The sequence below is a fragment of the Takifugu rubripes genome, chromosome 6 (genome assembly GCF_901000725.2).
Source record: "Takifugu rubripes chromosome 6, fTakRub1.2, whole genome shotgun sequence".
Lineage (NCBI taxonomy): Eukaryota > Metazoa > Chordata > Actinopteri > Tetraodontiformes > Tetraodontidae > Takifugu > Takifugu rubripes.
In genome coordinates this window covers 9,634,199-9,659,049 of record NC_042290.1, presented here as the reverse complement: position 1 = coordinate 9,659,049, position 24,851 = coordinate 9,634,199, and the positions used below count along the sequence as shown (strand labels likewise).

At 45.4% G+C, this 24,851-nt stretch overlaps 5 protein-coding genes and 1 long non-coding RNA gene across 9 annotated transcripts; 3 read left to right on the top strand and 3 right to left on the bottom strand.

Annotated features, from left to right (window-relative positions):
• Positions 1 to 538: 538 nt before the first annotated feature.
• Positions 539 to 5,713, bottom strand: gpat3 (glycerol-3-phosphate acyltransferase 3). Of its 2 annotated transcripts, none has more exons than XM_003965462.3 (13): positions 5,571 to 5,713; positions 4,936 to 5,124; positions 4,763 to 4,829; positions 3,442 to 3,724; positions 2,678 to 2,752; positions 2,483 to 2,572; positions 2,307 to 2,400; positions 2,118 to 2,233; positions 1,585 to 1,640; positions 1,421 to 1,506; positions 1,224 to 1,352; positions 1,062 to 1,141; positions 539 to 950 (listed from the first exon to the last, which is right to left on the bottom strand). In XM_003965462.3, exons 2-13 carry the CDS (start codon positions 5,080 to 5,082, stop codon positions 797 to 799), a joined length of 1,377 nt encoding a protein of 458 aa, XP_003965511.2. In that variant the 5' UTR covers positions 5,083 to 5,124; positions 5,571 to 5,713; the 3' UTR covers positions 539 to 796. The 2 variants fall into 2 exon arrangements, with proteins under 2 accessions (XP_003965511.2, XP_011603113.1); XM_011604811.2 differs by having other exon boundaries at positions 709 to 950; positions 5,576 to 5,693.
• Positions 5,714 to 5,721: 8 nt separating this feature from the next.
• Positions 5,722 to 9,043, top strand: abraxas1 (abraxas 1, BRCA1 A complex subunit). Its single transcript, XM_003965461.3, has 9 exons — positions 5,722 to 5,878; positions 6,397 to 6,487; positions 7,326 to 7,362; positions 7,451 to 7,517; positions 7,604 to 7,800; positions 7,938 to 8,057; positions 8,135 to 8,219; positions 8,295 to 8,406; positions 8,488 to 9,043. The coding sequence occupies exons 1-9, from the start codon at positions 5,795 to 5,797 to the stop codon at positions 8,772 to 8,774; spliced, it is 1,080 nt and encodes a 359-aa protein (XP_003965510.3). The 5' UTR covers positions 5,722 to 5,794; the 3' UTR covers positions 8,775 to 9,043.
• A 366-nt stretch (positions 9,044 to 9,409) lies between these two features.
• On the bottom strand, positions 9,410 to 10,545 carry mrps18c (mitochondrial ribosomal protein S18C). The gene is made up of 6 exons (XM_003965460.3): positions 10,406 to 10,545; positions 10,198 to 10,250; positions 10,038 to 10,121; positions 9,783 to 9,840; positions 9,637 to 9,696; positions 9,410 to 9,528 (listed from the first exon to the last, which is right to left on the bottom strand). Exons 1-6 carry the CDS (start codon positions 10,464 to 10,466, stop codon positions 9,452 to 9,454), a joined length of 393 nt encoding a protein of 130 aa, XP_003965509.2. The 5' UTR covers positions 10,467 to 10,545; the 3' UTR covers positions 9,410 to 9,451.
• A 198-nt stretch (positions 10,546 to 10,743) lies between these two features.
• Positions 10,744 to 18,948, top strand: helq (helicase, POLQ like). Of its 3 annotated transcripts, none has more exons than XM_003965459.3 (18): positions 10,745 to 11,519; positions 11,700 to 12,318; positions 12,487 to 12,665; positions 12,810 to 13,010; positions 13,099 to 13,171; positions 13,255 to 13,352; positions 13,444 to 13,542; positions 13,665 to 13,810; positions 13,876 to 14,115; positions 14,618 to 14,759; positions 15,155 to 15,259; positions 15,363 to 15,570; positions 15,670 to 15,827; positions 15,917 to 16,015; positions 16,113 to 16,286; positions 18,193 to 18,306; positions 18,537 to 18,671; positions 18,756 to 18,948. In XM_003965459.3, the coding sequence occupies exons 1-18, from the start codon at positions 11,343 to 11,345 to the stop codon at positions 18,837 to 18,839; spliced, it is 3,051 nt and encodes a 1,016-aa protein (XP_003965508.2). In that variant the 5' UTR covers positions 10,745 to 11,342; the 3' UTR covers positions 18,840 to 18,948. The 3 variants fall into 3 exon arrangements, with proteins under 3 accessions (XP_029693138.1, XP_003965508.2, XP_011603111.2); XM_011604809.2 differs by having other exon boundaries at positions 18,736 to 18,948; XM_029837278.1 differs by lacking the exons at positions 18,537 to 18,671; positions 18,756 to 18,948 and having other exon boundaries at positions 10,744 to 11,519; positions 16,113 to 16,290; positions 18,124 to 18,254.
• LOC115250138 (uncharacterized) lies at positions 18,138 to 19,951 on the bottom strand. Its single transcript, XR_003888697.1, has 3 exons — positions 19,813 to 19,951; positions 18,585 to 18,824; positions 18,138 to 18,279 (listed from the first exon to the last, which is right to left on the bottom strand). It is a non-coding gene; the product is annotated as an uncharacterized lncRNA (long non-coding RNA).
• Positions 19,952 to 19,984: 33 nt separating this feature from the next.
• hpse (heparanase) lies at positions 19,985 to 24,700 on the top strand. The gene is made up of 12 exons (XM_011604810.2): positions 19,985 to 20,240; positions 20,728 to 20,846; positions 20,923 to 21,051; positions 21,169 to 21,342; positions 21,596 to 21,767; positions 22,111 to 22,158; positions 22,250 to 22,343; positions 22,421 to 22,527; positions 22,888 to 23,002; positions 23,196 to 23,317; positions 23,387 to 23,533; positions 23,932 to 24,700. The coding sequence occupies exons 1-12, from the start codon at positions 20,017 to 20,019 to the stop codon at positions 24,089 to 24,091; spliced, it is 1,611 nt and encodes a 536-aa protein (XP_011603112.1). The 5' UTR covers positions 19,985 to 20,016; the 3' UTR covers positions 24,092 to 24,700.
• The last annotated feature ends 151 nt before the right edge of the window (positions 24,701 to 24,851 follow it).

Below are 24,851 nucleotides of genomic sequence, written 5' to 3'. Positions count from 1 at the left end.
CCCCACATATTTTATGACTTCACAGTGATTATTTCTGTTGCCCCCATGCTTCACCTTTGCCCCTGCGCTCTGGTAATAGTTGGATAATCCTTTAAATGATTTAATAAGAAACATTTTAAGAGAAATCTGATGGCTTAATAACACTTTGGAAATATGAGGGTTTTCCTGTGTTTCCTTGCTAAGCATCAAATCATTTTAATGAAATAAACTATGGGGGGAAAAGGAAAATTTGTGCATTTATGTATCAAAAAGTGGCATCGCTGAGTGTCGCTTTAAACGAAAAAGTCAGCAAACATCATTATTCTTGTAACGGCGTGTTTGGAGGTTGAAGAGTGCACGTTTAACGACCGTTACAGCAGGTATCAGTGCCATCATTAACATGTTAAACGACGTGCACAGCCTCCAGCACTCTCGTGCGGAGGTTATTAACTGTTCGTGTGTCCCGCCCACCGCTGTCAGACGCCTCCTGTCATGTTTGAGTCGTCAATGAAGGAATAAGATGGATGAAAGGAAGAGAATTGGAAAATCTATGGATAACATTTTTCAGAAACAGAAATTTAAACATGAAAAAGAGCAGCTTACTTCATCATACAGGTGGTTTAAATATTAAACGCACATTGTCACATTGGTAGGAAAGATAAAGAGGAGGACGAACAGGATTGTGTTGTCGTATGCTGCCCCCTGCTGGCGGCGCACTGATGTACATTCTTGTTTTTTTTAGAGAAGTTCGTCAAAAGAATTCAAATAAAAATGTAAATATTGGACGTAGTTTGCAGTCACATCAGCATCTGTGTGGTCATGGCGACAGCCCAAAATCACCAGCGTCCTCTGTGTTTTCGCAACAGCTGTTTGGCGAGCTCCCGTTCTGTCCCACGATGATGCTGCTGTACATCTTCTGCTGCTCCTCTTTGTAAGAATCCTTCACTTTCTGCCGTTTGAGTCCTCCATCCCTGGGAGAAATAACCAATGAACACAGTTTTGTCTCATTAATTCTCAACGTGGTCCGCTGTGGTTGCATTTTTAAAGGCCAGAAACGTGAATGTGAAGTAGGGGAACCCCACCACGGCAGGTCCAGCAGCCCTCCCTGATGAGCGATGGCCGACTTCACTCTGTTTGCAAACCGAGCCGCATCCTCCCCTTCCTGCTCGCAGAGCACAGGACACATAAATGTAGCGTGGCTAAAGCTAATCCCAGCTAACGTACCCGTGGTGACGCAGGCATACCTGTATGGTCATGGGAGGGAGGTACCACACGTTGACCACGATGGCCCAGCTGGTCATCATCCGCAGCAAATAACTGACCATGTTGTATTTACTGCTGTTCCAGAAAGCGTCGCCAAAGCGAGGGTCGTACTAGGGAAGAGCGGAGCTTAGCTCCCGACGCTCACGCGTACCCGCAGCATCTCATCCACTGCTCTTACCTTGATTGTCACCGGGTAAATCGTCCCCCCGATTTCAAAGCTTCCCTTCTTGAACATCATGACCGACGTGTTGTTGATGCAAGTTCCTGTGACGAACACATCTGAGGTTAAAAAAAGACCCAAAAACCGCCGCCGCCTCATCGCGACCACGTTCCGACTCTGACCTTCGGGAAATATCAGGATGGGAAGTTTGGTCTTGGCTGCGATGTGGGCTGTCAGCCTGCCGAGAGAGGAAGAGGTTTTGATGAGTCACTCAGGAGGAGAACCCATGAAGAACCCGTGGGAGCGTGGTGACTGTCATCTTCACTTTTTTCAGCGATTCCATCCAGCAGCATAGGCGTCAAAATCTTCATCTATAAACGTCAAAACGCCTGCCTTCTGCTTTTGCCTCATAAATAAACAAGTAAACACATCTAAATCCTCTCCCACTGATATATTTGCTTTCAGACACTTGTCTGTAAACCAGGGGTGTCCGGATCCAGTCCAAGAAGGCAGAATCCAGCCGGGATTTCTGTCCTACCGGCTGGATTTTGGCTCTGGAGGACTGGATCTGGTTTTTTCAGTCACTGAGTAACGTTCCCCAGAGTTTGAGATCATTATTGAAGCCAACATGCTCCACACACCTCAAACACAGCATGCAAACTAACGCCGCTCTCCTTCATTCAGACTTTTTAAATGATCCATCGTGGTGTCATACCTGCTGGTCACGGCGTGTCTGTCCTTCATCTCCGACCTCTCAAACCAAACATGAGGACAAGCCCTCACCATGGACCTCTGGATGACTCCCAACAGACCCCCGTGGATCTGACCCACCTACCAGAGAGACATGAAAGTGTCCAAATATGGGAGACAGGAGACACAATGTCCACCTATTAATGAGGCTCACCATGGCGTAGCACCCATCGTTGGCCAAAATCACAACGTCGATGGGCGAGGTGTGATTGGCTACGCAGATTCCTCCTTTCCGGGGTCTATTTTCTCTGCAACACACAGAGCTAGCCTTGGTTAGCGACTCCTGATGTATGAGTAAGGGTGACGTGCACGCGCGGAGCAGGAACTGACCTGTTGTGATAGTGGATGGTGGCTGAGAGGCCTCGGGCACAGATCCTGTAGCAGGTCAGGTGCACCAGCTCGCTCAGCCAATTCTTCGCACTGGGCAAATCACAGAAAACACGTGCGATTTCCATAAAACCTGCACAGCATTGTCTTTACAAGGTGAGTAAGGGGAGATCCGGGCTCGCTCTCTTCCAACCGTACCTGCTCTCGGGGAGAATTCCAACCAGAATTGTTCCCATGACGAGCCAGGAGAGGCCGATGAGGGCCAAGGTGATCCTGCGGAACGCCAGAGAGGACACTGAGAACATTTAGGACCATAACTGTTATTATCCTGGGTCTGGTCTGTGATGCTCTGTTTCTCCACTAGGGGCGTGGTTGACCCATCGCTCCTGCTGGCTGCCTCCACACCTGCAGCTGATCGGGTTGATTGGAAGCCTTTTAATTAGCCTAATTAATTAGTCCTGGGTCAGAGCCTTTCCTCAGTACCAGTGGTAACCTGAGGGGTCCAGACTATCATTCCTTGAGTTTTCTAACTGTGTTTTCTTCCTTTGTCTTTGGGTCACCATGTCTTTGCCACAAGTAGCACGAGCACATTCCTTCACCGTTGAAATATTTTGGAAATAAACTGTTGTTGACTGCAGCTGCCTTCCTTATCTGTCGTCCTTGAGTTTTGTCAGTGAGTTCTAACAAAACATTACAGTCTACGTCATCCACATCTGTGCGTCAGGGAAGCAGATGCTAACAAAAAATGGCTAAGCAGCCAAGTGAACTCGTCTGTCTGAACAAAATGTTCGTTATACAGCGACCTGTTTTTGGAGAACCAGTCGGGCCAGTCAATACGCAACGCTCCTCACAGCTCTTCTGTTTAAGGCAGCAGAGGCTTTCCAATGTCAATGTTTACTTTCTGATCAACCCAATTGGCCCCAACAGTCTCAGGAACCCAGGAGAGATCGCTTCACACTGACCTGAGGGGGAAGAGGACGCAGTATCGCACGAACACGCCCACACCCCAAAAAACGGTGAGGCGCAGGCTGATGTAGCGGAAGTTCTGATTGGTCCGGGTGAGGAGGTTCCACGAGGCGAGCTCCTCGGAGGAGAAGCGCTGCGTCACCTGGTCGTCCACGATGCTCTCCAGGCCCTTCTTGTAGAAGTAGAAGGCGTCGCTCAGGGCGAACTCCCCCTCCGCCTGGGAGCTCCGCAGCTGCCCCATTTCCTCCTCCATCGAGCCTCCCTCACGTTCAATGATCCCTGGGACAGTCACAACATGTTTGGTGGATGTTAGATCAATTCTTAGATGTTTCAGGGATTCGTACGCCTCTGTGAACAAAAGGGAGTCCTATTTAGCAACATTAGCTTTAGAGTGGAAGTCACACTTTAAATATTTAAAGTCCATATTGTCTTGAAGATTTTGTGGATAATTATTTGCTTTTTGGCAACGTTGAGGACTGAGTAAGCTCTAAAACTCAGGTTTTGCACACTGCTGCTACTCAGAGAGCAAATATGATTTAGGCCTTTATCGAAAATTAAGACTCCAAATATTTAAAGTTCAATCATTTGAAAGAGGCTTATGATGATGATGATGACGATGATGAAGATGACCGAGCCTCTTGTCAGCTCTACTGTATCACAAGACCCCTGACGTGTCGGATACCTCCGACCCTTTCGTGACCCTCTTGTTTCCTCACAACACCTTCACATTAAACACTCATGGCGGGCTGATGGCGGCGTACGAGGCATTCTAAACATTCTGTACATTTTGATGCGAACGGCTGACGTTGCTCTGAAAAGAGCCGCACAACAGCCGACTCCAACCAGCTTCTCCGTCGCTTCGCTGAAACGCGGCGCCAGTAAAGAGCACGTGAGTCTGCTATTTGATTTAAGTTACGTAATCTCTGCTTGCATCATCCTCCTGAGACCAACCATGTGTTGTTCATGCACTCACCACCACCACATACATACATACACAATGTCACATGATCTCTGTCTGCAACTGAAAGAAATCCCTCATGCAGCAGAACCCAAAGTCCTCGGCGCACGGACGACAGCTGCACTACAGCTGCACGCCTCCACGACAGACTCCCTCAGTCTGCATGTTCCTGCTAATGCATCTGATTAACTGGTTCCTTTTAAAGACTAAAAAAAGTTAAACCTACACTTCCTGGTTTATGGCTTCTCCTAATGTCTCATACAGCAAAGCAGAACTCTGCAGAAAAAAACGTTATACTGTAAAAAGTAGCAGCTATACTTAGTTATTAAGAGTAAGTACTGTGTATTTTTTCCACTTACCATTAGGGAGTGGCACCGGCACGCTTGGCTGCTCTTCCCTCCCCCTCTGGATCCGCACTGTGGCCCACTATATATATATAAAAAAGATTTTCATATTATATTAGATATATTGGATTGCAGGATTACCATTAGCTTTAAGTTGACCAGGAATCACAGCCTCTGTTTTCAGGTACCTCCAGGACTTGGACAAGAATCTGGATGTAGACCCCAGTGACCCCCAGAGAGAGGCCGAACATGGCTGGGAGCATGATGAGAAACAGGACCACGAACATCCACGCATGGAAGATCCCGACAGCCACACACCACATGTCCTCCATCATCACTGTCAGCTGAGGCGGCCACAGCGGAGGTCACCTCATCATCTGCAAGCAGGGAAGCACCATCACAGCAGCCTTTTCGGGTACAAAAGCTCATCATGGATTGAAAAATAAATACAAGAGTTTACTGAAAAATGGAAAGAAATGATCCCATGCTTTATATCTGCAATCACGACTGTACGTCAGCACTCGCAGGAAGCTCGTTTATTAGAGTAAAAAATAAAAATCCTTATGCCGCAGAAGCGCTTTACATTTGATCATGTTTGCGTTAAGGGTTTTTGTGAAAAAGGAAAAAAAATAAAAAGTAGGGAAAAAACGCTTATTTCGAGTTAAAGCCCAAACAGTAAGAACTTATAAACTCTGGGACATTCCACCACGAAACGGGGAAAAAAAATAGTAGCCGTACCGTTACAAGTCTTACGAAATAGTGACAAATATAAAAACGAACAGTACTACGGAGGAAAAGCAAATCTACATAAAGATATAAATACCTGACCAGTTGTAAAATATTCCCGACGGTGTTTAATCCTTCTGCGGCAATGAAAATCTTCCAACAATAGATGGTTCAGGCCCGAAAAGCAAACTCGGCGAGCTGCGTAAAACACCCATGTGACTGCGCTGGAAAAACGCAGCCTGCGGAATTCCACCATTCCACCGCGGCTGCGAATACAGTGCGCAGTAGTAGCGCTCCTCAGGCGAGCGGAAAACAAACAGCATGGCGGCGGAGCCAACAGTTCGTGTGCCTGGAATTGTTTTAGCTTCTTTAATGTTCCATCATCTTAACAGTGATTCCGACGTGGTGAGAATAACGCCCACCATCTACTTAACGATATATATTGCGATTCGCACTGCTTGGCATATGGTCAACATTTCCAAGACAGGCATGAGAGCTAATATAACTTCAATGTTATTCATTAAGGAACGCGTAACTTCATTAGTTACGCGTAACTTCATTAGTTACGCGTTATTACTTAGACTATTTTCAACTGTCATTTGTCGCAGGGGAATAAATGGGTGTAAATTATTTTCAAGACTCCCATTCTACAAAATTTTTAACCAAATTAAGTGCGCTGTCCCCTTTGATGCACATTTAAATGCGAGAGGGACTTATGGAATTGGGTCCATTTTGTGTAGATCTTTGGATATATACGACATATGTTACAGCTAAAATCTGAATTCCCATCCATTTGTAATAAAGTAAATGTAATAAACATATAGTTTGTGGAATAATCAAACGGCATCAATGCACTGTAAATGGAATCGGAAACGTTCTTTTTGATTAAAATGACAGTTTGTTTCTGTCTCACCTTTCTGCAGGAAGGTTTCATCCTGGGAGAGAGCAAAATTGAAGAGCAGGTCACCATAAATGACTCCCAGGCTGATCACATTCACATTGAGGAAATATACAGTGAGTTATATCTGGACACATGAAATGGAATTTGATTGTGGAATGTAAATTGTATACAAAAGGAGGAATTTGAAATGGAATTCTATTGTGAAATGTAAATTGAGAACAAAAGGAAGGGTGTGATGGAGACTGGGAGAGCAGACGGAGTCCATTTGGTTCCTCATTCATTTACATGGAAACAAAGGTTGAAGGAAGACCAGCGTCAAAGGACTGAGGGGGGGGGGGGCATCCTCAGTCATTCAACTTCAGAATCAGAATCAGAAGAAGGTTTATTGCCATTGTTCATGTAATACACAGTATTACACAAACTAGGAATTTGTCATGGTGTGCCGCTGCGACATTCAACATAACACTAGACATCAACACCACACTAGAATAAGATAAATAAAATAAAATAAGACTTATATACAGTATATACATAAATAGTGAGTGGTAAGAAATAGTGCAGGTCCATGAGGAGTAATGTATTGTTTATGAGTCCGGCTGGCTTCTTGCGCCAGCCGGAACACCTGCTGTGAAGGCACCAAACTCCTGAGGTGCATACAGAGCACACCTACTGTGTTGGCGTCCTGTGTCCTGTGCATGCAGCAAACACATGCTGTGAAGACGTCCGCGCCTCAGAGGCGGGCCTTCAACTATATAAGATCAGAACTGTGTACATTTAGTAGAGATCTCTCCGCATGCTTCCGTGTGTGTATCCTGACCGACTGACTGGATTAAAACCATCTCCTACGCAGTAACTTAGATTAATAGCTTTTCTTCTCCAAACGGCTAAAAAATTCCACGACACACACTAAGGATTAGATCACTCGATAAAGCCTCTTTTTTCCTAAAACAGATGTACAGAAGCACCTCCCCTGCCATGAACTGAACAAGTGAGTATTGCATAGAATGGATAATACCTTCCATATGTGATCCCAGATGTTCACAGTCGTTCTCTTGTGACGGTTTGTGTGTTTTCAGCTTCTACAACGCTGTCAGTGACGTGAATATGGACGTTATAACGAAACTCCTGGCCGACAATAAGCAGGTAAAATCAATGCGTTTATCGCGCGGTTTATCGCATTTCAGCTGCACCGGAATAGTGTTACACTCGCCCCCGTCCCCGCCCCACAGGAGAGCATCATCGGTTGGTACAGACAACGCAGGAACACGGAACAGCAGATGACATTCCGAGAAAAGCTCGTCCACGAGAAGCTGAAGAGCGCGCTGTCCAACCCTCACCTGATCTTCCTGCTGCTGACTCCCAGCAGCGTGTCGCCGACAGGATCAACCCACAGGATGGAGTACGCTGCCTTCATCTCACGCAGCAGGTCGGCATTTCATTTATGAATCTCTGTTTATTTATTTGACAGTGGAATGCCATCATGTTGTCTCGTGTAACCATGTCTGAACCTACATTTAACTGTATTTGTACACTGATTTGTGTGTTTTCATGTTCTGCCTGCAGACGGTTCACAAACGTTCCTGTGCTGGTCAATAACCTGGGGTTACTGGAACAGTTGTCCTACTGGAAGGTGTCCGCTCCGTGTTCCGCCGCAGGTTATAACCTCACCATGAAGAAACACGGGTCTGATCCTGCGCACGGTCGAGATTTTCTGATTCGTTTTGTCACAAAATCATTAAACGCCTCTTCTTTTGTTCCAGCCCTAAATTCTTCTGCTCCAACGGGCTCCTAAAGGAAGTCAGTGAAGTGAACAAGATGAACGACTCTCTGCAGTCGGAGCTGCAGGTGGGGTTGGGGGTGGGGGGGCACTGAGGTTATGTTTGAAGGTTCCATTTTACACATTTGTTTCCTGTTTGTTAGAAAGCATGCAGAGAGGTGGAAGAGAGCGAGCGGCTTGTGGAGGCACTGCAGGCGGACCTTTTAGCTCTCAGGAGAACGCTGGGGGAGAAGAAGCAGGACGCAGTCGCAAAAGGTCTGAATCTCCGCAAAGAATCAAGTGATCCGGCACGTTTGAGTTCCAGGCTTCATGGTGCTGGTTTTAATGTGTCTGCAGCCGCCGCCGATCGTCCACCTGAGCAAAGGAACAACCTGCTGCTGCACGAAGCCATCAGAAGTTTGTTTGCCTGCTCGCCTCTGTTTCACACTCAGACATTGACCCTCGAGGGGTTTCCTGTTCCCAGCGCCTGCTGCAGCACCGCGCACGACGCGTCCACTGCAGCAGGCGCGGCCGAGCACCACGGGCTGTGCTCCCTGGTGCCTCCCAGCGGTTTAACCCCTTGGAAAAGACTGAAGCAAATGCAGCCAGTGAGGGAGAGCAAACGCAGGAAAAGCAGTTCGTGATGTGGAAATGTACAACTTTCCACGGAGCCGTTTTATTTCCTGATGAATCTTGAAGTGTTCCAGAGATGTTGATGAGAAATACTGTGTATTTATGTTAAACCGTTTGCAGTCTACAGCTGCACTAGCAGCGTGATGGACAATAAAATCTTTTACACTTTTCTGCAGGTTTAGTTTTTTCAGTTGGGATATTTTTGATTGATTCCAGATTAATACAGATGTTTTTGATATGCAAAAGCTCACAATTGGTGTTATAAAAACTGCAAAACTAGTCTGAATGGTTTTCATGTCTCCAGTGTGCAGGGGATACATTCATCTGAGCCAAGCTGTGCCACTGTTGCATTTTTAGTCAGAATCACGTGGATTGAGACCTGACCTTGATGTGTTTGAACAAGAATGATAACATGTTTACTTTTGCCGGTGTTGAAAATCAGGAGCTTAGTCACATGACCAGTGTATGGCAGGAACCAATGATCCAAGATACAGTTTTCAATCCAGAGCTGGTTTCTAAAATATTCTGCCAAACATTTTTTTTATCATAATAGCACCAGATCAACTGTTATTGTCTCTTTAAACCTGAAACCAGGGACTTTTCTATTTGTGTTGAATTTGCATTAGGAAAATCAGGCAAAAATCAGTTAGACGGCTCATCGGCAACATTTTATTGAACAAGAAAAATACTAATTCAGCTGTTTGACAGCACAAATATTGGGGTCTCTCATGAACTGGGGATGCTTGTGAGTAACTGACATAAAACCTGAAAGAAGAAAACAACACATTTAGATGTTAAGAAATTATAAATAAAAAAAAGACATAATAAAGCCAGTACACATTTTGCATTGAACTACTTCAATACAAAACTCACCCATTGATTGAGCTTTCTTTATTGCTTTGGCAACCTGCTTTTGCTTTACTCCACAAAGACCTAAAATGAAAACAGTGAGAAAATGAAAAAATTCCAAAACTGATTCAGACATCGACAGCAGCAGAAAGCAGACAGAAGCAGCTCACCTGTGAAATGTCGGGCATAGATGTGTCCAGTGTGAGGTGAGATAAACTGGGAAAGGAGCTGGGGAGGAGACAGGTGTGTTACTACATGTAAAGATGGTGAGTGGAAGACAGCAGCTTAAGACAAAATGCTATCTGAAAATGAATACAGGTGAGGTTCTGTGAAGAAAACACGTGATATAATGGTGTTAATTAATTAGAATCCTAAATAGAACCGTAAACCTGGTACTCCTGAAGAACTACAGGTACCAGGCTCACCTGAATGTTTTTGTAGTCCACTGTCACGTTACAGAGGAGGCATCCTTTTTGGGGTTCTTTGTACGGGTTTTCCATCTTGACAAGCTTTGAGATGAAACAAAATAGTATCAAACGTCGCATTGCAAATGCACTACTAATAAAACATGAATTTGTTACCCACCACGCCATCGTCTTCTTTGGCAACGTCTGGTTTGACCGTTAGACTCCTTAAACCTACGAGAGATTACAAATGATCGAATCGTTGCTGTCTTTAGCATTAGCATCAATATTTGTGGCTTATCTGATGAACGTGGCTCCATACACTTTTTGAAATAAACAACTTTGTTTATACGTAATAGATGCAGATGTGTGTATTCCTGTTGCCTTACTTATGTTCCCATGTGGCGATAAACCAGGTTTTAACCTCTGCAAGATTCTCAGTGTGTACATTTTGACCCAACACACGATAGGATGTTATGAAACAGGACATCCGTTGCTTCGTCTGTGTTACACAATAGAAGTTGCCACCTCTATGCACTCTGGTTTCAGCAGCATGTGTGCGATTATCATTTATTAAAAATACATTTTAAATAAAGAAAGCGATACATGGATGGAATAATTTGTTCTTTAAAATATACACAGCGTAGTATTTCTGGAAATTGTACGCCTCTTGTGCAAGAATACGGCGGGGGGCTAATGTTTTTACGGAAGGAAATAAATGTTACACATACAAAGATTCATAGACCTCATTGCAGCAAGATAGTTACCCATGGTTACTTTCGTAAAAGACTCTTGCTACTTCTGTATGAAGTATAGACACATTGTTTCTTTCGCATCAGCACCTTATAGCGACTGTCTGTTATGTATACGCTAGAAATCAACTAAAATTTTAAGGGTAATGATTGATTGAGCATTTATATACGCAAGTTTGAGCCTTTAAAGCAAAAGCGGAAGCGATGTTGGGATTCTTGTCTTGCTGTGACGACGGTGTTGTCAAATTTCAAACGAGTTTGCTCTCTTTTCAATTGAAAACTAAACACAAGAGCAACGCTGCACGTTTTAAAAATACTTTTACAAACATTATTTTCTGTATTTCGTTGTATTTCAGCCGTAGGACCAACTGTTACCAATTAGTTCGCAAAGGGAATTAATGTAGTCTCTTTAACAGGAATGAGCTAGCTAGGCTTAGGTTATTTAACGGTTTTTCGCAACGTGAATATTTTTAGACAATAAGAGTGAGACAATTAAGAAATGATTTTATTAGCACACCCTATTTGACATGGAGCACCATTCGTTGCTTGGTGTGGCTGCTGCGACTGGACTGTGATGAATGCTGGAAAGCAAGAAATCAAAGTCAAAAGAGTTTCCTCCAGGAAGAGGACCAGGGAGAGCCTACTGAAGAGACTCCTGACACCTGCCAAGAAGGGAGAGGGCGTCTGTTTGGAAGAATGCTCCAAAAACTGGAGAATTGGCAGCATCATGGCTGATGTAAAAGCCACTGAGGTATGATCTGGGCCCAACTGGAAGGATTCGGGAATTTTTGTAAGCTGTCAACCTTTTCTCATGATGATCAGAATCAAAAAATTCACCTAAATATCTTCCATTAATAAAGTCAGTAATACCATTGCATGGATTAAGATATTAAAGGACCACAACTTTATATTTGTCCGTTCTTTTGTCCAGTACTGCAGTGACAGTGAGGATTTATTTGGAGGCTATGACAGTATCCTGGAGGACAGCTCTCTCTTGGCAAAGCTTGACAATGCAGAACAAAACGAGAGGCGGCGCGATGCCCAACCTTCAGGCGACGCAGATGCTGTGGCGGCTCCCAACTTCAGCAGTTTGCTGCAACCTAAACAGGAAATTCGCACGGACTCCGTGTTGGACTCCCTCGGAGACGAATCCTTCGAGGATTTACCTCCCAGTCAGTTGCAGTTTCAGGAGCAAATCCTTGAGAATGCGAAGAGGAGAAGACTGCAGGAGGGCGATAAAACCTCCACACCTAAAAGCACTAATGGAACTGGCATGGAAAGTAATAGTGGGGGGGCCAGTAGACATACCAACATACGCAGGAGCATGATGGATAAGTTAAAGAGGACAATGGTTTGTAACGCTGCGTCTCCCTCCAGCCTTTCCCGGACTATTATGTTAAAGGAGGCTGTGGTTTTGGAGGAGATCAGCGTCGCCATGCAGGCCATGGAGACCGTTTCTGATGAGACAACTGACCTGGGGCCTTTCTTTGGCCTCCCTACCAAAGTGAAAGACCTGTTGCACTCCCTGAGAGGAATCAAGAATTTATATGGTATTATTTTGGGTTTTTAGTTTTAAATAAGTCCCTTCATTTTTCACCCTCTTATCTAAATGGGAAGGTTTTTCTTCCTCACCAGTTATGTTTGCTTGGTTGTTTTGATATTTTACATCAGGTAAAAGAGAAATCAGACAGTAAAATGATAATTGTGTCATCTTTTAGCATGGCAGGAGACATGTCTGAACCTGGAGTGTGTTCAGGAGAGGAAGAATCTGATCTACTCTCTCCCCACCAGCGGAGGGAAGACTCTGGTGGCCGAGATCCTCATCCTGAGAGAGCTGCTGTGCAGGAGGAAAGACTGCCTCTTCATTTTACCGTACATTACACTGGTCCAGGAAAAGGTACTGCCAAGCAAGAAAGCCACAGTAAAATGTGCTAGCTTCAGTTTCAGCTTTTCCCAAACCAAGAGTAATTTTCACAGCTGAACTGATGTTGATGGGATTAAAAACTGTCCTGCGGTGATGGTACGCCTGGTTGCTTTGCAGGTGCGTGGATTAGCAAGCTTTGGCCTGGAGCTGGACTTCATGGTGGAGGAATATGCCGGCAGCAAGGGCAAATTTCCACCCGTAAAGCGGAGAAATAAATCAGCGCTTTATATTGCAACCATAGAGAAAGCCCACAGCCTGGTTAACTCTCTGATAGAGACTGGCAGACTAGAGAACCTGGGCCTGGTGGTGGTAGATGAGGTACACTCACCCCAATAATCTCATGGTTTGACTGTAAATATAAGAAGGATTAGGCGTGAAGAGTGTTCTATTTTCCTTGCATATGTAGCTGCATATGTTGGGTGATGGCAGCAGAGGAGCTGTGATCGAAATGACGCTGGCCAAAGTTCTCTACGTGAACAGTAAGTGCTTCGGTCACATCCATCCTGCGTGAACGTTGAAAACCCTCCAGAGCGGATGAACACGTCCATCGTTTCTTTGCCAGAGGCGACTCAGATCATCGGGATGAGCGCCACTTTGGGAAACATCAGAGACCTGCAGGCGTTTCTGAGGGCGGAAAATTACACCAATGACTTCAGGCCTGTAAGAGACTTGAGAGGAACCCGTTCCAATGTGTGTCACGAGTGGTCGCTGGTCTCAGTCCGCCACCCTTTTAAAACTCTTCTCTGGTCAGGTCCAACTGCAGGAGTACGTTAAACTGGAGGACAGCATCTATGAGGTCGACCCAAAGGAAGAGAATGGTTTCAGATTCTCACGCCTTCTCAACTTTAAAGTGAGTTGATGCGTGTTCCGAGTTGAAGCAGAGACCTTAGTCATCACCTAGACGAGCTTCTATTTCCAACAAACAGTGTAAAAAGACACTATTAATGGATTTTCTCATCTCTGGTCCATCAGTATTCGAGTTCGATGCAGAAAATTGACCCCGACCACATTATTGCTCTGGTGACTGAAGTCATTCCAACACACTCGTGTCTGGTGTTCTGCCCCACTAAGAAGAACTGTGAGAATGTTGCAAGCATGATCTGCAGATACCTGAAAGAGTAAGCCAGCCGGTAATTTGATGTGTTGTATGTGGCTGTGCTGTGATCAGTTCTGACTCCTCCAGGGATTTCCTCAAGCACAGGGAGGCAGAAAAATCCATCCTCCTCAGAGAGCTGAAGGAGAGCGGGAACGGCTCCATGTGTCCGGTGCTCAGGAAGACGATACCGTTCGGCCTGGCCTATCACCACAGCGGGCTGACCTCAGAGGAGAGGAAGCTGGTGGAGGAGGCCTACTCTACTGGGGTCCTCTGTCTCCTCACATGCACCTCCACCTTGGCTGCAGGGATTAACCTACCTGCCCGCAGGTTGGTCTCACCTGATTTGTTTTTTTAGGAATCACTTGTAATGTTTTCAAACTAACACTAGAGTGCGATAAATAGTAGCGATGTAAATTCATAGCATCAGTTGATATTAATCTTTCTGTTCATTAAAACTAAGTGATTTGAGAATCCCTTACAGCTGCCATAGTCTGTTTACCCTTAACAACTTTTTGTACTCTCATTTTGAAGTAATGTTAATTAAAACCTACCAGTGAATTGTTTTTTTTATTGTTACACCTCTTTTGTTACGCTCAGCTCATCTTTCAACACTACACCGGTAATAATAATAATAATCGGTAATTTCATGGAAAACTTCATTTAACCTGTGGAATTCCCAAAAAGTGAAATGCAAATCAATGCGACCAAAAACATGAATGAGAGTGATTAAATCAAACAAATGGAATGTAATCACAAAAGTTCCCTCAAAACTGAAATAACAATGAAGCTCGTGTCGCTTGTTTTTCTCACCCGGACATCTTTGATTCAGAGTCATCCTGCGCTCGCCATACGTGGCCACAGACTTCCTGAAGAGGAGCCAGTACAAGCAGATGGTGGGGCGGGCCGGTCGGGCGGGGATCGACTCAGTGGGCGAGAGCATCCTCATCCTCCAGGACAAGGACAGAAAGATGGTTCGAGTTGTCAAAGGCTCTTTCAGTCACCAGGGGGCACTGAGATTGTTTAAACATCTGTTTTAATTATTCAAACCTTCAGGTTTTATCATAAAAATGGATGAATGGTTTCAGATATTAAAGTGAGACGCTTTCTCTTATAGTGGGGATTTAAGTGTTGGGGGGAGGGTAGGTTAAGAGAGAAGATTCTGTTAGAGGAATTTGAACATTATTCATGAATTAAATTGATATAATGATAATCTATAGACCGAAACTGACACTGAAATGAAGCCTGTCATCTTCAGTTAACTGAACTTGAGAGCTGGCTTAATGAAATGGGCCCAGCAGCTCTTCACAGCTCCAACCAGTGCTGTATTATACACATATATTTGAACTATCTTGGTTTATGTCTCCAGGCTAGATCACTGGTGTGTGCCCCGATGGAAAACTGTTACAGCAACCTGATGCACGACGATGGAAAGGGCCTCCTGAGCCTCATCCTCTCACTCATCGGATTAAATGTAAACCCCTCTGTTTGTCCCCCCTGTGTCTACTCATGCGATGTTCTACTTCCTGTTCCATTTGTCTCTACTGAGATGAATTGAAACCCCATTTTGGTCCCAGATTGCCACATCAGTGGACCAGATGAGAGATTTCTTGAGCGGGACGCTGCTGTACGTCCAGCAGGAGCAGCTGTGTGCTGACAGGAGTCTGTGGGAGGTGGTGCAGCGGTGCGTTCAGCACCTGAAGGACAAAGGTCTCGTCTCTGTGACGGAGCTCTCCCAGGGTCACTCGCTGCAGGTTACCAAGCTGGGGAGGGCCACTTACAAAGGTGGGTCAAGTTAAGGATAATCCAGAAGGATGAACTGCTCTGAGTCTGTGTGAAAGGAGACACTTCCCCAGTCATTTTGTCTCCGCTTGTCATCTTCAGGCTCGGTGGATCTGGCCTACAGCAAAGTTCTGTACCAAGACCTCACCAAAGGTCTTGATGGTCTTCTGCTCAACAGCTTCCTCCACCTGGTCTACCTGGTCACACCCTACGATATTCTTTCCCAGTGCAAGCCTGAATGGATGACGTACCTCAGACAGGTCGAGGCTGTGAATCCCTAAAGTCCTTTTACTTGTGGTAAATGTGGGTAAACCAGTCGCTCTTAACATTTTCTCTCTTTTTTTTGCAGTTCTCGCTGCTGTCGCCTGCAGAACAGAGGATGTCCGCAGCTATCGGGGTGCCTGAGAGTTTTGTTGTCAGACAAGTTGCGGGGCAGACGGTGAAAAAGGTGGAGTACGCCTCAGGAGACTCATAGGACGATGTGCTGCAGCAGCAACTTTGCAAAATGACAACGCTTTAGCGGCTGCTTGTTGTTGGGTGTCCAGGGTGTCGACATGGATGTGGTGAAGCGGATGTATTTGGCTCTGGTGCTGTTTACTTTACTGAAGGAGACAAACCTGTGGAGCGTGGCCGAAAAGTTCCATCTGAGCCGTGGCTTCATCCAGACGCTCCTCAGCTCCTCCTCGGCCTTCTGCTCCTGCGTGCTGCACTTTGCAGAGGTGAGATTAAGATTAAGATTAAGATTAAGATGGACTTTATTCATCCCCGTGGGGAAATTGAATTATAGTAGCAGCGAATGCAGAGTAAAGAGACAGAAAAAAATAAATACAGATAGATTAGAATGTTATAAGCATATATACAGCATATATTATAAGCATATATATAATATATACATAATATAATATATACATATTATAAGCATATATACATAAATATAGAATAAATTAGAAATAAAATTACAACATAAACATTACACAATTATTGTTGAGTTGGTTTGAGTGAATTGTACAGTTTAATGGCGGACGGCAGGAATGACTTCCTGTACCGTTCCTTGGAGCAGCGAGGCTGCAGGAGTCTGTTGCTGAAGCTGCTCCTCAGTTTGTCCACTGTGTTATGGAGGGGGTGGGAGGGACTGTCCATGATTGTCCGCAGTTTCAACACCATCCTGTCCCTCACCACCTCGTCCAAGTTATCAAGTCTACAGCCAACAACAGACCCTGCCTTTTTGATGAGTTTGTTGAGTCTGTTGGCATCCTTTGCTTTAATGCCTGCACCCCAGCACACTGCAGCAAAGAAGATGGTGCTAGCCATAACAGACTGGTAGAACATCTGGAGCATCCTGCTGCAAACACTGAAGGACCTGAGTCTCCTGAGGAAATAGAGTCTGCTCATGGCCTTCTTGTAGACAGCATCGGTGTTTGTGGACCACTCCAGTTTATTGTCCAGCTGAACACCCAGGAACCTGTAAGATGGGACTATTTCCACGTCCTTCCCACTGATGCAGACTGGGGAGGGTGGGGACTTGCTTTTTCTGAAATCCACCACCATCTCCTTCGTCTTGGTCACGTTGAGCTGCAGAAGGTTCTCCCTGCTCCACCTGACAAAACTCTCCACAAGGTCCCTGTATTCATCCTCCTGTCCATTCTCCACACACCCGACTATGACTGTGTCATCCGAGTACTTCTGGAGATGACATGTCTCAGAGTGGTACTGGAAGTCGGCTGTGTAGGTGGTGAACAGGAATGGGGAGAGCACAGTTCCTTGAGGAGCTCCTGTGTTGCTCATCAGGGGGTCGGACACACAGCTCCGCAGTCTCACAAACTGTGGCCGACCTGTCAGGTAGTCCTCGATCCAAGAAACAAGGGGAGCATCCATCTGCATCTTCTCCAACTTCGCCCTCAGCAGTCTTGGCTGGATGGTATTGAAGGCAGAAGAGAAGTCGAAGAACATGACCCGCACTGTGGTGTTTAGTCTGTCCAAGGAGGAGTAAGCCCTCTGCAGCAGGTATATCACTGCGTCATCAACCCCCACCTTGGGCTGATAGGCAAACTGCAGAGGGTCCTGAAAGGGGCTCACCAGAGGTCTGAGGTGTGACAGCACCAGCCGCTCCATGACCTTCATAATGTGGGAGGTCAGTGCTATTGGCCTGTAGTCACTCGGTGCCACAGGATGGGTCTTCTTTGGCACCGGGACCAGGCAGGATGTCTTCCAAAGCACTGGGATCCTCTGAAGATGAAGGCTCTGGTTGAACAGGTGCTGCAGTATTCCACACAGCTGCCTGGAGCAGTTCCTCAGCACTCGTGGGCTGATGCCGTCCGGTCCGGCAGCCTTTCTCTGGTTGAGCCTCTCCAGCTCTCTCCTCACCTGGCCAGACGTGAAGGATAGTCCTGTCGGGGGGATGGGTGACATGCTGGGATCCATGTAGGGTGTCAGCAGGGGGGAGGGGGAAGAAGTTGGCAGAGGTGTTAGGGGCTCTGGGAGGTGTGAAGGGGACCCATTGTTATCCAGAGGAATATTGGGACAGCTGGGGGAGGGGGAGCTAGAGTCAAACCTGACGATGACAGCTGATGAAAAGTGATTCCAGGCCTGTTAAATGAACAGTGCTTCCTTCATGCTCGTATTCAGGAGCTGGAGGAGTTCTGGCCCTTCAAAGCTCTGCTGACGGAGCTGATGCGAAGGCTGAGCTACTGCGTGACGGCGGAGCTCATCCCCCTGATGGAGGTGGTTGGAGTCATGGAGGTTAGTGTGGAGAGACGAGAGGATCATTTAAATAGTTGACCAAATTGCAAAGTCTTTCAAGCGAATCTAGAAGCATAAATGTGACTAAACGAACACAACTAGCATGTTTTTGTCTCTTAGCTCAGATTCGTTTGGACTGGATTTATTAAAGTCTATTGCAGAAACGCACTGACCACTCAATTTCACATCATCCCTGTCATCTTAAAGAAAACATCGTTTTCTTTCTGCAGTCGCGAGCAAAGCAGCTGTATAAGGCCGGCTATAAAACGCTGTCTCACCTGGCCAACGCTGACCCTGCTGCCCTCTCCAAGACTATTGAAAACCTGTACAGGAAACAAGCCGTTCAGCTAGTGGCCTCTGCTAGGGTGGGTGTCCCCATTACCTGAGTTTTATATTTATAATTGTTAACAGGAGCCCTTTCTTCATCAGGTGATGTATCTGTGTTCCAGATGCTTGTGAATGAGAAAGCTGCAGCTCTTCAGGAGGAGGTCGACGATCTGTTAATGGTTCCTTTAGATCTGCCCACACCATAAATACAAAAAACAGAAAATGTCACCTCGCCCTATTTATTTATACTCTTTATAAATATTGCTTTTTATCACCTTATGCGCACCTATTAAACTAAGGTACTTGAATGATTAATTGTGTTCTTTTTTTGCTTATTTAATGGTAGCCTCCACCTTACAGATCCTTGATTCACTACCATGCTTTTATCACTCACCATTGCACTTTTAATGAGCCGGTTGGTTAGACATCGATAAGTATTTGTAGAAGATATTAATCTATAAAGCTATGCTGAGAAAACTCCCAGAATCCCTTTACAAGCCTCTCTCTATCTAGTAGATTTCATCTGTGAACCTCGAAGTGGCTGCGTTTGAACGTGCCCCAGTTTTTGATAGATCTGGACAAAAGGTTCTCCTGTCATGCACCGTGACGTGAGGAATTACCTCCAAAAAACACTTGTATGCTTTATGGCGTTATAACAAGGAATGTATTGTACTGTTTTATGGTTTTACCATTTTATTGCTTTATTGTTTCATGTACTTGTTTTTAACAATCTTTAACTTTATATGACTTAACTCTAACTCTCTCTTGTAAAAGAGATCGTTAACCTCAACGGGAGTGGTTAAATAAAGGTTAAGTAAATAAATGTATAATCACATTCACAGTATCATGAACCAAAAAATGTAAATAAATAAAAGACACTTGGAGCAAGGCAAAAAGATTTCAAAATTAGCAATAATTTAAAAGTACTTTGTCACGGGAGTTTGAAATACAAGCCGTTGCGCCGCCCCCTAGCGGCGACATAGTCATGAACGTAAGCCAAATTATTACCAATAGACATTTTCAATTGACTTTTATTCAAACAGAATAGTACTTTATTTTAAACTAATATACTAATTTATACTAATTTTATATAACGCACACATAGCCGAGTTTCGACAAAATAACGAACTGTAATGTGACTTTTCAGTCAGTTCATCGAAGAAAAGTAACAGATGGTACCTGAAGGGTGACTGAGACCTCACCCGACCTTCCATCAACAGGCTGTTTGCCTCCGCAGACGGCCCCGGCCCACAGGTTCGCCCGCTCGGCCCCGGAGCCGGTGATGTTCCGTCCGTTCCGATGGATGAATCGCGGCTCTGGCCAATGTAAACAAGGAAGTAGCGCAGGAAGTGGTGTGCGCGAGCTGCGGCTCAGTCACTCGTCATGGAGCGTGTCGCGAGCTCGCATCTTCTTCTTCTTCTGTGTATCCTGGGTTCTGGAAGCGGCGGATTCCTCCTCCGAGACCAGAACCAGAACTCCTCACAAGTTCTGGAAGCTGCAATGATTGCGGATCTGTCTGCGGTGCTCCACCGCGTAGACCCGCGCTTTCTGTCCGTCACCATCGATGCCAGCCTGGCCGCGGAGGAGAAGTTCATGTCCCTCCTGAGGTGGGTTCTTAGCCGCGGAATAGAGTTCAAACGGGCGCTGCGAGGCTTCGTGCCGCTCCTGTTCCAGTAAATCCTGTTACTGTCAGCTCAGTTAATGCGCTGCGATCTGCTGCTAACTTCCATTTAAAGCCGCTTAAATCCTCTAAACTCCCGGGTGATGATCTGAGCTCCGAAGAACCTGCGGCCCCGGAATAATGCGATGATTGGATTTGTCTTTTTAAAAAGGGCTTAAAACTCGCTTCTGTTTCAGTTTAACGGATTAAATAAACTTTGAGCAATGAGCCATTCTATTACCCACAACGGGACATTATTTTGTTGTTGTTTTTCTTTATTACCTGCATTGTTTATTGTTTGGCACAAACTTTAAGGCGCTTAATTGGTCTGAGGTTTTTACGTGTTTGTAACTGTTGAGAACTTTCTTATCGTCATTTTCTCAAGGTTTACAGTCCCCACATCCGCACTAAAGGTTTTGTTTCTTTTTTCCCAGCTCCCCAAAGATAAGGACCTTGGCAAAAGCATTAAATCCAGCTTTTCTAAGATTCGGAGGGACCAGACAAGACTTCATGGTGTTCACCCCGCAAAAGTATCAACCAGGATTTACTTCAGGTGAACTCACATATATTTCTATTCACGTATGTCTTCACACTCGCACGCGTTCAAATTTGTTTCATTGTCTTCTTAGAACATTCCTGTGACAAAACGGAGTTGCCCTTGTCGCTGGAGCACAGGCTGAAGACCGAGTGGATGAAGCAACGGGTGATCCTGAGGAACGAAGATCTGCAGAGCGAGTACAGACGAGTCAAGTTCACAGGTGCTTCTTCTTTCTTCATCGGCCTTTTTGATGATCCGTTCTGGGTTTTATATTAAACACTAAGGCAGCCTCAGATATGTTAAACACACGTGCACTGCTCTCGCGTCTCTGCCTCAGAGTACACCGTGGATCTTCTGCACGCCTTCACCAACTGCTCGGGTTTGGATCTGGTCTTCGGGCTGAACGCTCTGCTCAGGACTGCTGACAACACGTGGAACAGCAGCAACGCCCGCTTACTGCTGCAGTACTGTGAAGCCCAGCAGTACCGAATGTCCTGGGAGCTCGGCAACGGTACCAGTCCACACCATTAGCACCTTCAAGACTTTTTTCTCAATCAAGTTTGACTTGGGGGGGAAAAAGGGCATCAAGCACGTCATCGGTTCTTTCTGAGTTTTACTTCTGTTTTCATATGATCTTATTCAGGAAGTCATATTGTCATTTAAGCTCTATTTTGTTCCATAAATCTAACTTTGTTTTTGCTGCATTCTTTGTGAAACTGATATTATTATTTCTTTAACCATTTGAAACAAACCTTTCGCTTCAGAGCCCAACAGCTATGAGAAGAAAGCAGGGATTCGTCTGAACGGATATCAGCTCGGAGAGGACTTCACTGTCCTCAGGAAGATTCTGTCGGATTCCAGATTTTACCGTGACGCCAGACTGTACGGACCAGATGTCGGTCAGCCGCGGGACCACCGCACCAACATCCTGAGGGGGTCAGGCCTCACCGTCTGCACACATATGTTAACTATGAAATTAGCACGTGATGATTCAACACACACATGCTGATGATGGGAATAGTGGAGTTTCTTCACCCTGGAATAATTGAGACTATTCAGAGCTGAACTGGATCCTCTTTCTAATCGAATGACACGGTCACGTGGGCTTTCCGCTCCTTCCTGGTGTCAAACAGAGCGAGGAAGTCTCTTCTTACAGTGCAAGTTTTGTCTGCTGCTGATTTAATGCACATTCAGTCAAACGGGGAAGTCTGCACACGTGGCGACAATGACTGTTAAAGCCATGTGAGCCAACATCCTGCCGTGTGTGTTGCGGCTGTAGGTTTCTGCAGAGTGGAGCCGGGGCAGTGGACGCCTGCACCTGGCACCAGTGAGTTGGGCCAACAGTATCATTCAAATACCGTAATTATCAGAATTCTGAATGAATCATGTTAAGTCGCTCATTCTTTCCTCTTCCCCAGTTATTATGTGAATGGCAGAGACACCTCCTTGGAGGATTTTCTAAATCCCGACATCCTGGACACCCTGGCTGTCAAGATCGAGGAAGTCTTGAAGGTAACAACATGCAGTTTCATGTGTGCATGGACACAGAGGTGTCAGGTGTTCAAGTCAACCCGTTTCTCTTGGTTCAGGAAGTTAATCAGGTGTCTCCTGGGAAGCCAGTGTGGCTGGGAGAGACGAGCTCGGCCTACGGAGGAGGGGCCCCGGGACTGTCGGACACATTTGCCGCAGGATTCATGTGAGTTTCTGCGTGTTGTGGCTGTATATTGGCATAAAACTCCACTTCAAACTATAGAATAAATATGGCATGTCTGCATTTCAGTCATTAAATACCTTCTGGTTTGGATTAAAGTCAAGCAATTGTTGCACATGCTGGAGAGTGCATGTGCTCTTTCCCTAAGTGAACGCCATGAGGGCTGGGACTTCTCAGAAGTGCTGTTTCCTGCTTAATTAAGTTTACTTTCCAAACCCTCGGAGTAGTCCAGCTGCTCGCACCACAGCTCGTGCACTCTAAAATAAGGAAGATAGAAATGTGAAGCACGATTAGCAGGTTTTTTTTAGCATTTCCAGCGTGTCGGTGAACACTTGCTGTCTGCAGGTGGTTGGACAAACTGGGCCTGGCAGCCTCACTGGGCCTGGAGGTCGTGATGAGACAGGTGTTAATTGGAGCTGGGAGTTATCACCTGATCGACGACAACCTGGATCCTCTGCCAGTGAGACCTTAATCTCTTCTAGCTCTCAGACTTCCATACCTGTAATACCTGTAATTCCCTGGAGAGATGACTTACATCATATTGAATCAGTAATGTAGGGAAATTTGGATTTCTCTGCCACAATTCCTGCATGATTAATGCATCTGTCTGTCTGCGGATGCCTGTTTCATACGCTTCTGGCCTCTTCCTGCAGGATTATTGGCTGTCTCTTCTCTACAAGAGACTTGTTGGACAGGAAGTCTTGAAAATGACGCAAACGGGCCTTTCTGGAAGTAAGCGCGTGAGGCTGTATTTGCACTGTGCCAACAAAAAGAGGTACTCGGCTCCTTAGTGGAGTTATTTTATTTAAATAAACAGTGTAGAGTAACATGTTCCTCTGTCCAGTTACAGAAACGGCGCCGCCACGTTGATGTCCATGAATCTGAGTTACAAGACAGCCAGGATCTCCCTTCCCAAGTGCCTCTCCTCCAGCACAGTGGAGGCTTTTGTTCTCGAGCCCGAGCAGCCGGGGGAGGAAGGGCTGAACTCCAGGTGCCGCTCAATATACCCGCCGATGACTGAGTTAGCTGGGAAGCTTCTCTAATTCTCTCACGTGAAAAATCATCCTCCGTCAATCAGGTTCTCTTAGAGCCAAAGGTTTTTCCTGGCAGCTGTGCATGGAAAACAGGTCAATGTGTAACACACGGTTTGCTTTAGTCCAGAAGGTTCAGCCTGTTTGTACAGCGAACCAGCCTTCTCCAACTCTGAATGCAGCTCCGGCGTCCATTGTTAAAGCCTTTGTTCATTCAAACAGATCGCAGGTGTTGCCAGATCATTTGAGTTAACAGTGTTTGCCAGGCTGTTTTTGTTTTTTTGTTTTTTTAAAGTTCTGAATTGCACTGAACTTTACCTGGAATGGGCTCATGAGCTGACTCTGGTCCTCCTTCCAGGTCAGTGAAACTGAACGGCAAAGTGCTGAAGATGGTGGATGATAAAACGTTCCCAGACCTTGACGGAAGCCGCCTGCCTCCGGCCGAACATCTGCAGCTCCCTGCGTACTCGCTGGCCTTCTTCGTCTTCACAGATGCTGAAGCCGAGGGCTGCGTCTGACCTCTGACCTCTGCCACACGGACTCCACAGACAACATGTTTATAGAGCTGCTCATCACTGGACTGAAGTGACTTGAACTCCGGTGCTGTTTCCTACAATGAAGAATAGATTTTTTTTCACATGATTGATGCTGAGATAACCTATTTATAGGGGTTTAATTTATATTTTATTAACGTTGGTGAAACATCACTGCTTAATCTAGCAGGCAGTAACCTAGCAACAAAATGCACCAATGAAGAAAGGCATTTAAATAAAGCACATACGGGTTATCCATGCACATAAAAAAGATATAAATGTAAGGAAGATTATCAAAAGATTTACCCTTTGAAATATGCAATGTAAAGGATGATGGATTCGTAATCAAAATCATTTTATTTAGAAAATTCTGAGGAATTAAATGACTTTCTTGTCTGAGCGAAGCAGGGTCTTCAGGGACAAGTACGAATTGAAATTGGACTAGCTCACAATCCTCTTGTATGGGTAAGATGTTGAAACTGCTGGTGATGATCAAAGCCTTTTAAAAGTGTTTCCATTTACATAGTTTCACCTCATACAGAATTTTTGTGTAAATGATACACTTTTGACAATTAAATCATATTTTGAAATGAATGATATGTTGTCGAACTGTTTTTCCTGTCAAGTATTGCAGAACTTGATGTGTTTTTATTAAAATAGACATCGATAGTATTTGATGTTGGTGTTGTTCCATGGTTTGTCCACAGGGTGTCGCTGTAGTCATTAGGTTTGACTTTTGCCATGT

What these genes read in the sequence shown, in the direction of transcription:
- gpat3 (XM_003965462.3), bottom strand. Translation starts at nt 5,082, where the DNA reads ATGATGGAGGACATGTGGTGTGTGGCTGTCGGGATCTTCCATGCGTGG. An exon ending in TGCGTCCTCTTCCCCCTCAG is followed by an intron (nt 2,753 to 3,441) that starts GTCAGTGTGAAG and finishes GGCGTTCCGCAG; the next exon opens with GATCACCTTGGCCCTCATCG. An exon ending in AGACACGCCGTGACCAGCAG is followed by an intron (nt 1,641 to 2,117) that starts GTATGACACCAC and finishes CTCTCTCGGCAG; the next exon opens with GCTGACAGCCCACATCGCAG.
- mrps18c (XM_003965460.3), bottom strand. Translation starts at nt 10,466, where the DNA reads ATGTACACACTGAGAATCTTGCAGAGGTTAAAACCTGGTTTATCGCCA. An exon ending in ATCGCCACATGGGAACATAA is followed by an intron (nt 10,251 to 10,405) that starts GTAAGGCAACAG and finishes AATCTCTCGTAG; the next exon opens with GTTTAAGGAGTCTAACGGTC. An exon ending in TGGACTACAAAAACATTCAG is followed by an intron (nt 9,841 to 10,037) that starts GTGAGCCTGGTA and finishes TCTCCTCCCCAG; the next exon opens with CTCCTTTCCCAGTTTATCTC.
- hpse (XM_011604810.2), top strand. Translation starts at nt 20,017, where the DNA reads ATGGAGCGTGTCGCGAGCTCGCATCTTCTTCTTCTTCTGTGTATCCTG. An exon ending in AAGTTCATGTCCCTCCTGAG is followed by an intron (nt 20,241 to 20,727) that starts GTGGGTTCTTAG and finishes CTTTTTTCCCAG; the next exon opens with CTCCCCAAAGATAAGGACCT. An exon ending in ACATTTGCCGCAGGATTCAT is followed by an intron (nt 22,528 to 22,887) that starts GTGAGTTTCTGC and finishes TGCTGTCTGCAG; the next exon opens with GTGGTTGGACAAACTGGGCC.
- helq (XM_003965459.3), top strand. Translation starts at nt 11,343, where the DNA reads ATGAATGCTGGAAAGCAAGAAATCAAAGTCAAAAGAGTTTCCTCCAGG. An exon ending in CTGATGTAAAAGCCACTGAG is followed by an intron (nt 11,520 to 11,699) that starts GTATGATCTGGG and finishes TCTTTTGTCCAG; the next exon opens with TACTGCAGTGACAGTGAGGA. An exon ending in AGGTGGTTGGAGTCATGGAG is followed by an intron (nt 18,307 to 18,536) that starts GTTAGTGTGGAG and finishes TTCTTTCTGCAG; the next exon opens with TCGCGAGCAAAGCAGCTGTA.
- abraxas1 (XM_003965461.3), top strand. Translation starts at nt 5,795, where the DNA reads ATGGCGGCGGAGCCAACAGTTCGTGTGCCTGGAATTGTTTTAGCTTCT. An exon ending in TCCTGGCCGACAATAAGCAG is followed by an intron (nt 7,518 to 7,603) that starts GTAAAATCAATG and finishes CCCGCCCCACAG; the next exon opens with GAGAGCATCATCGGTTGGTA. An exon ending in CTCACCATGAAGAAACACGG is followed by an intron (nt 8,058 to 8,134) that starts GTCTGATCCTGC and finishes CTTTTGTTCCAG; the next exon opens with CCCTAAATTCTTCTGCTCCA.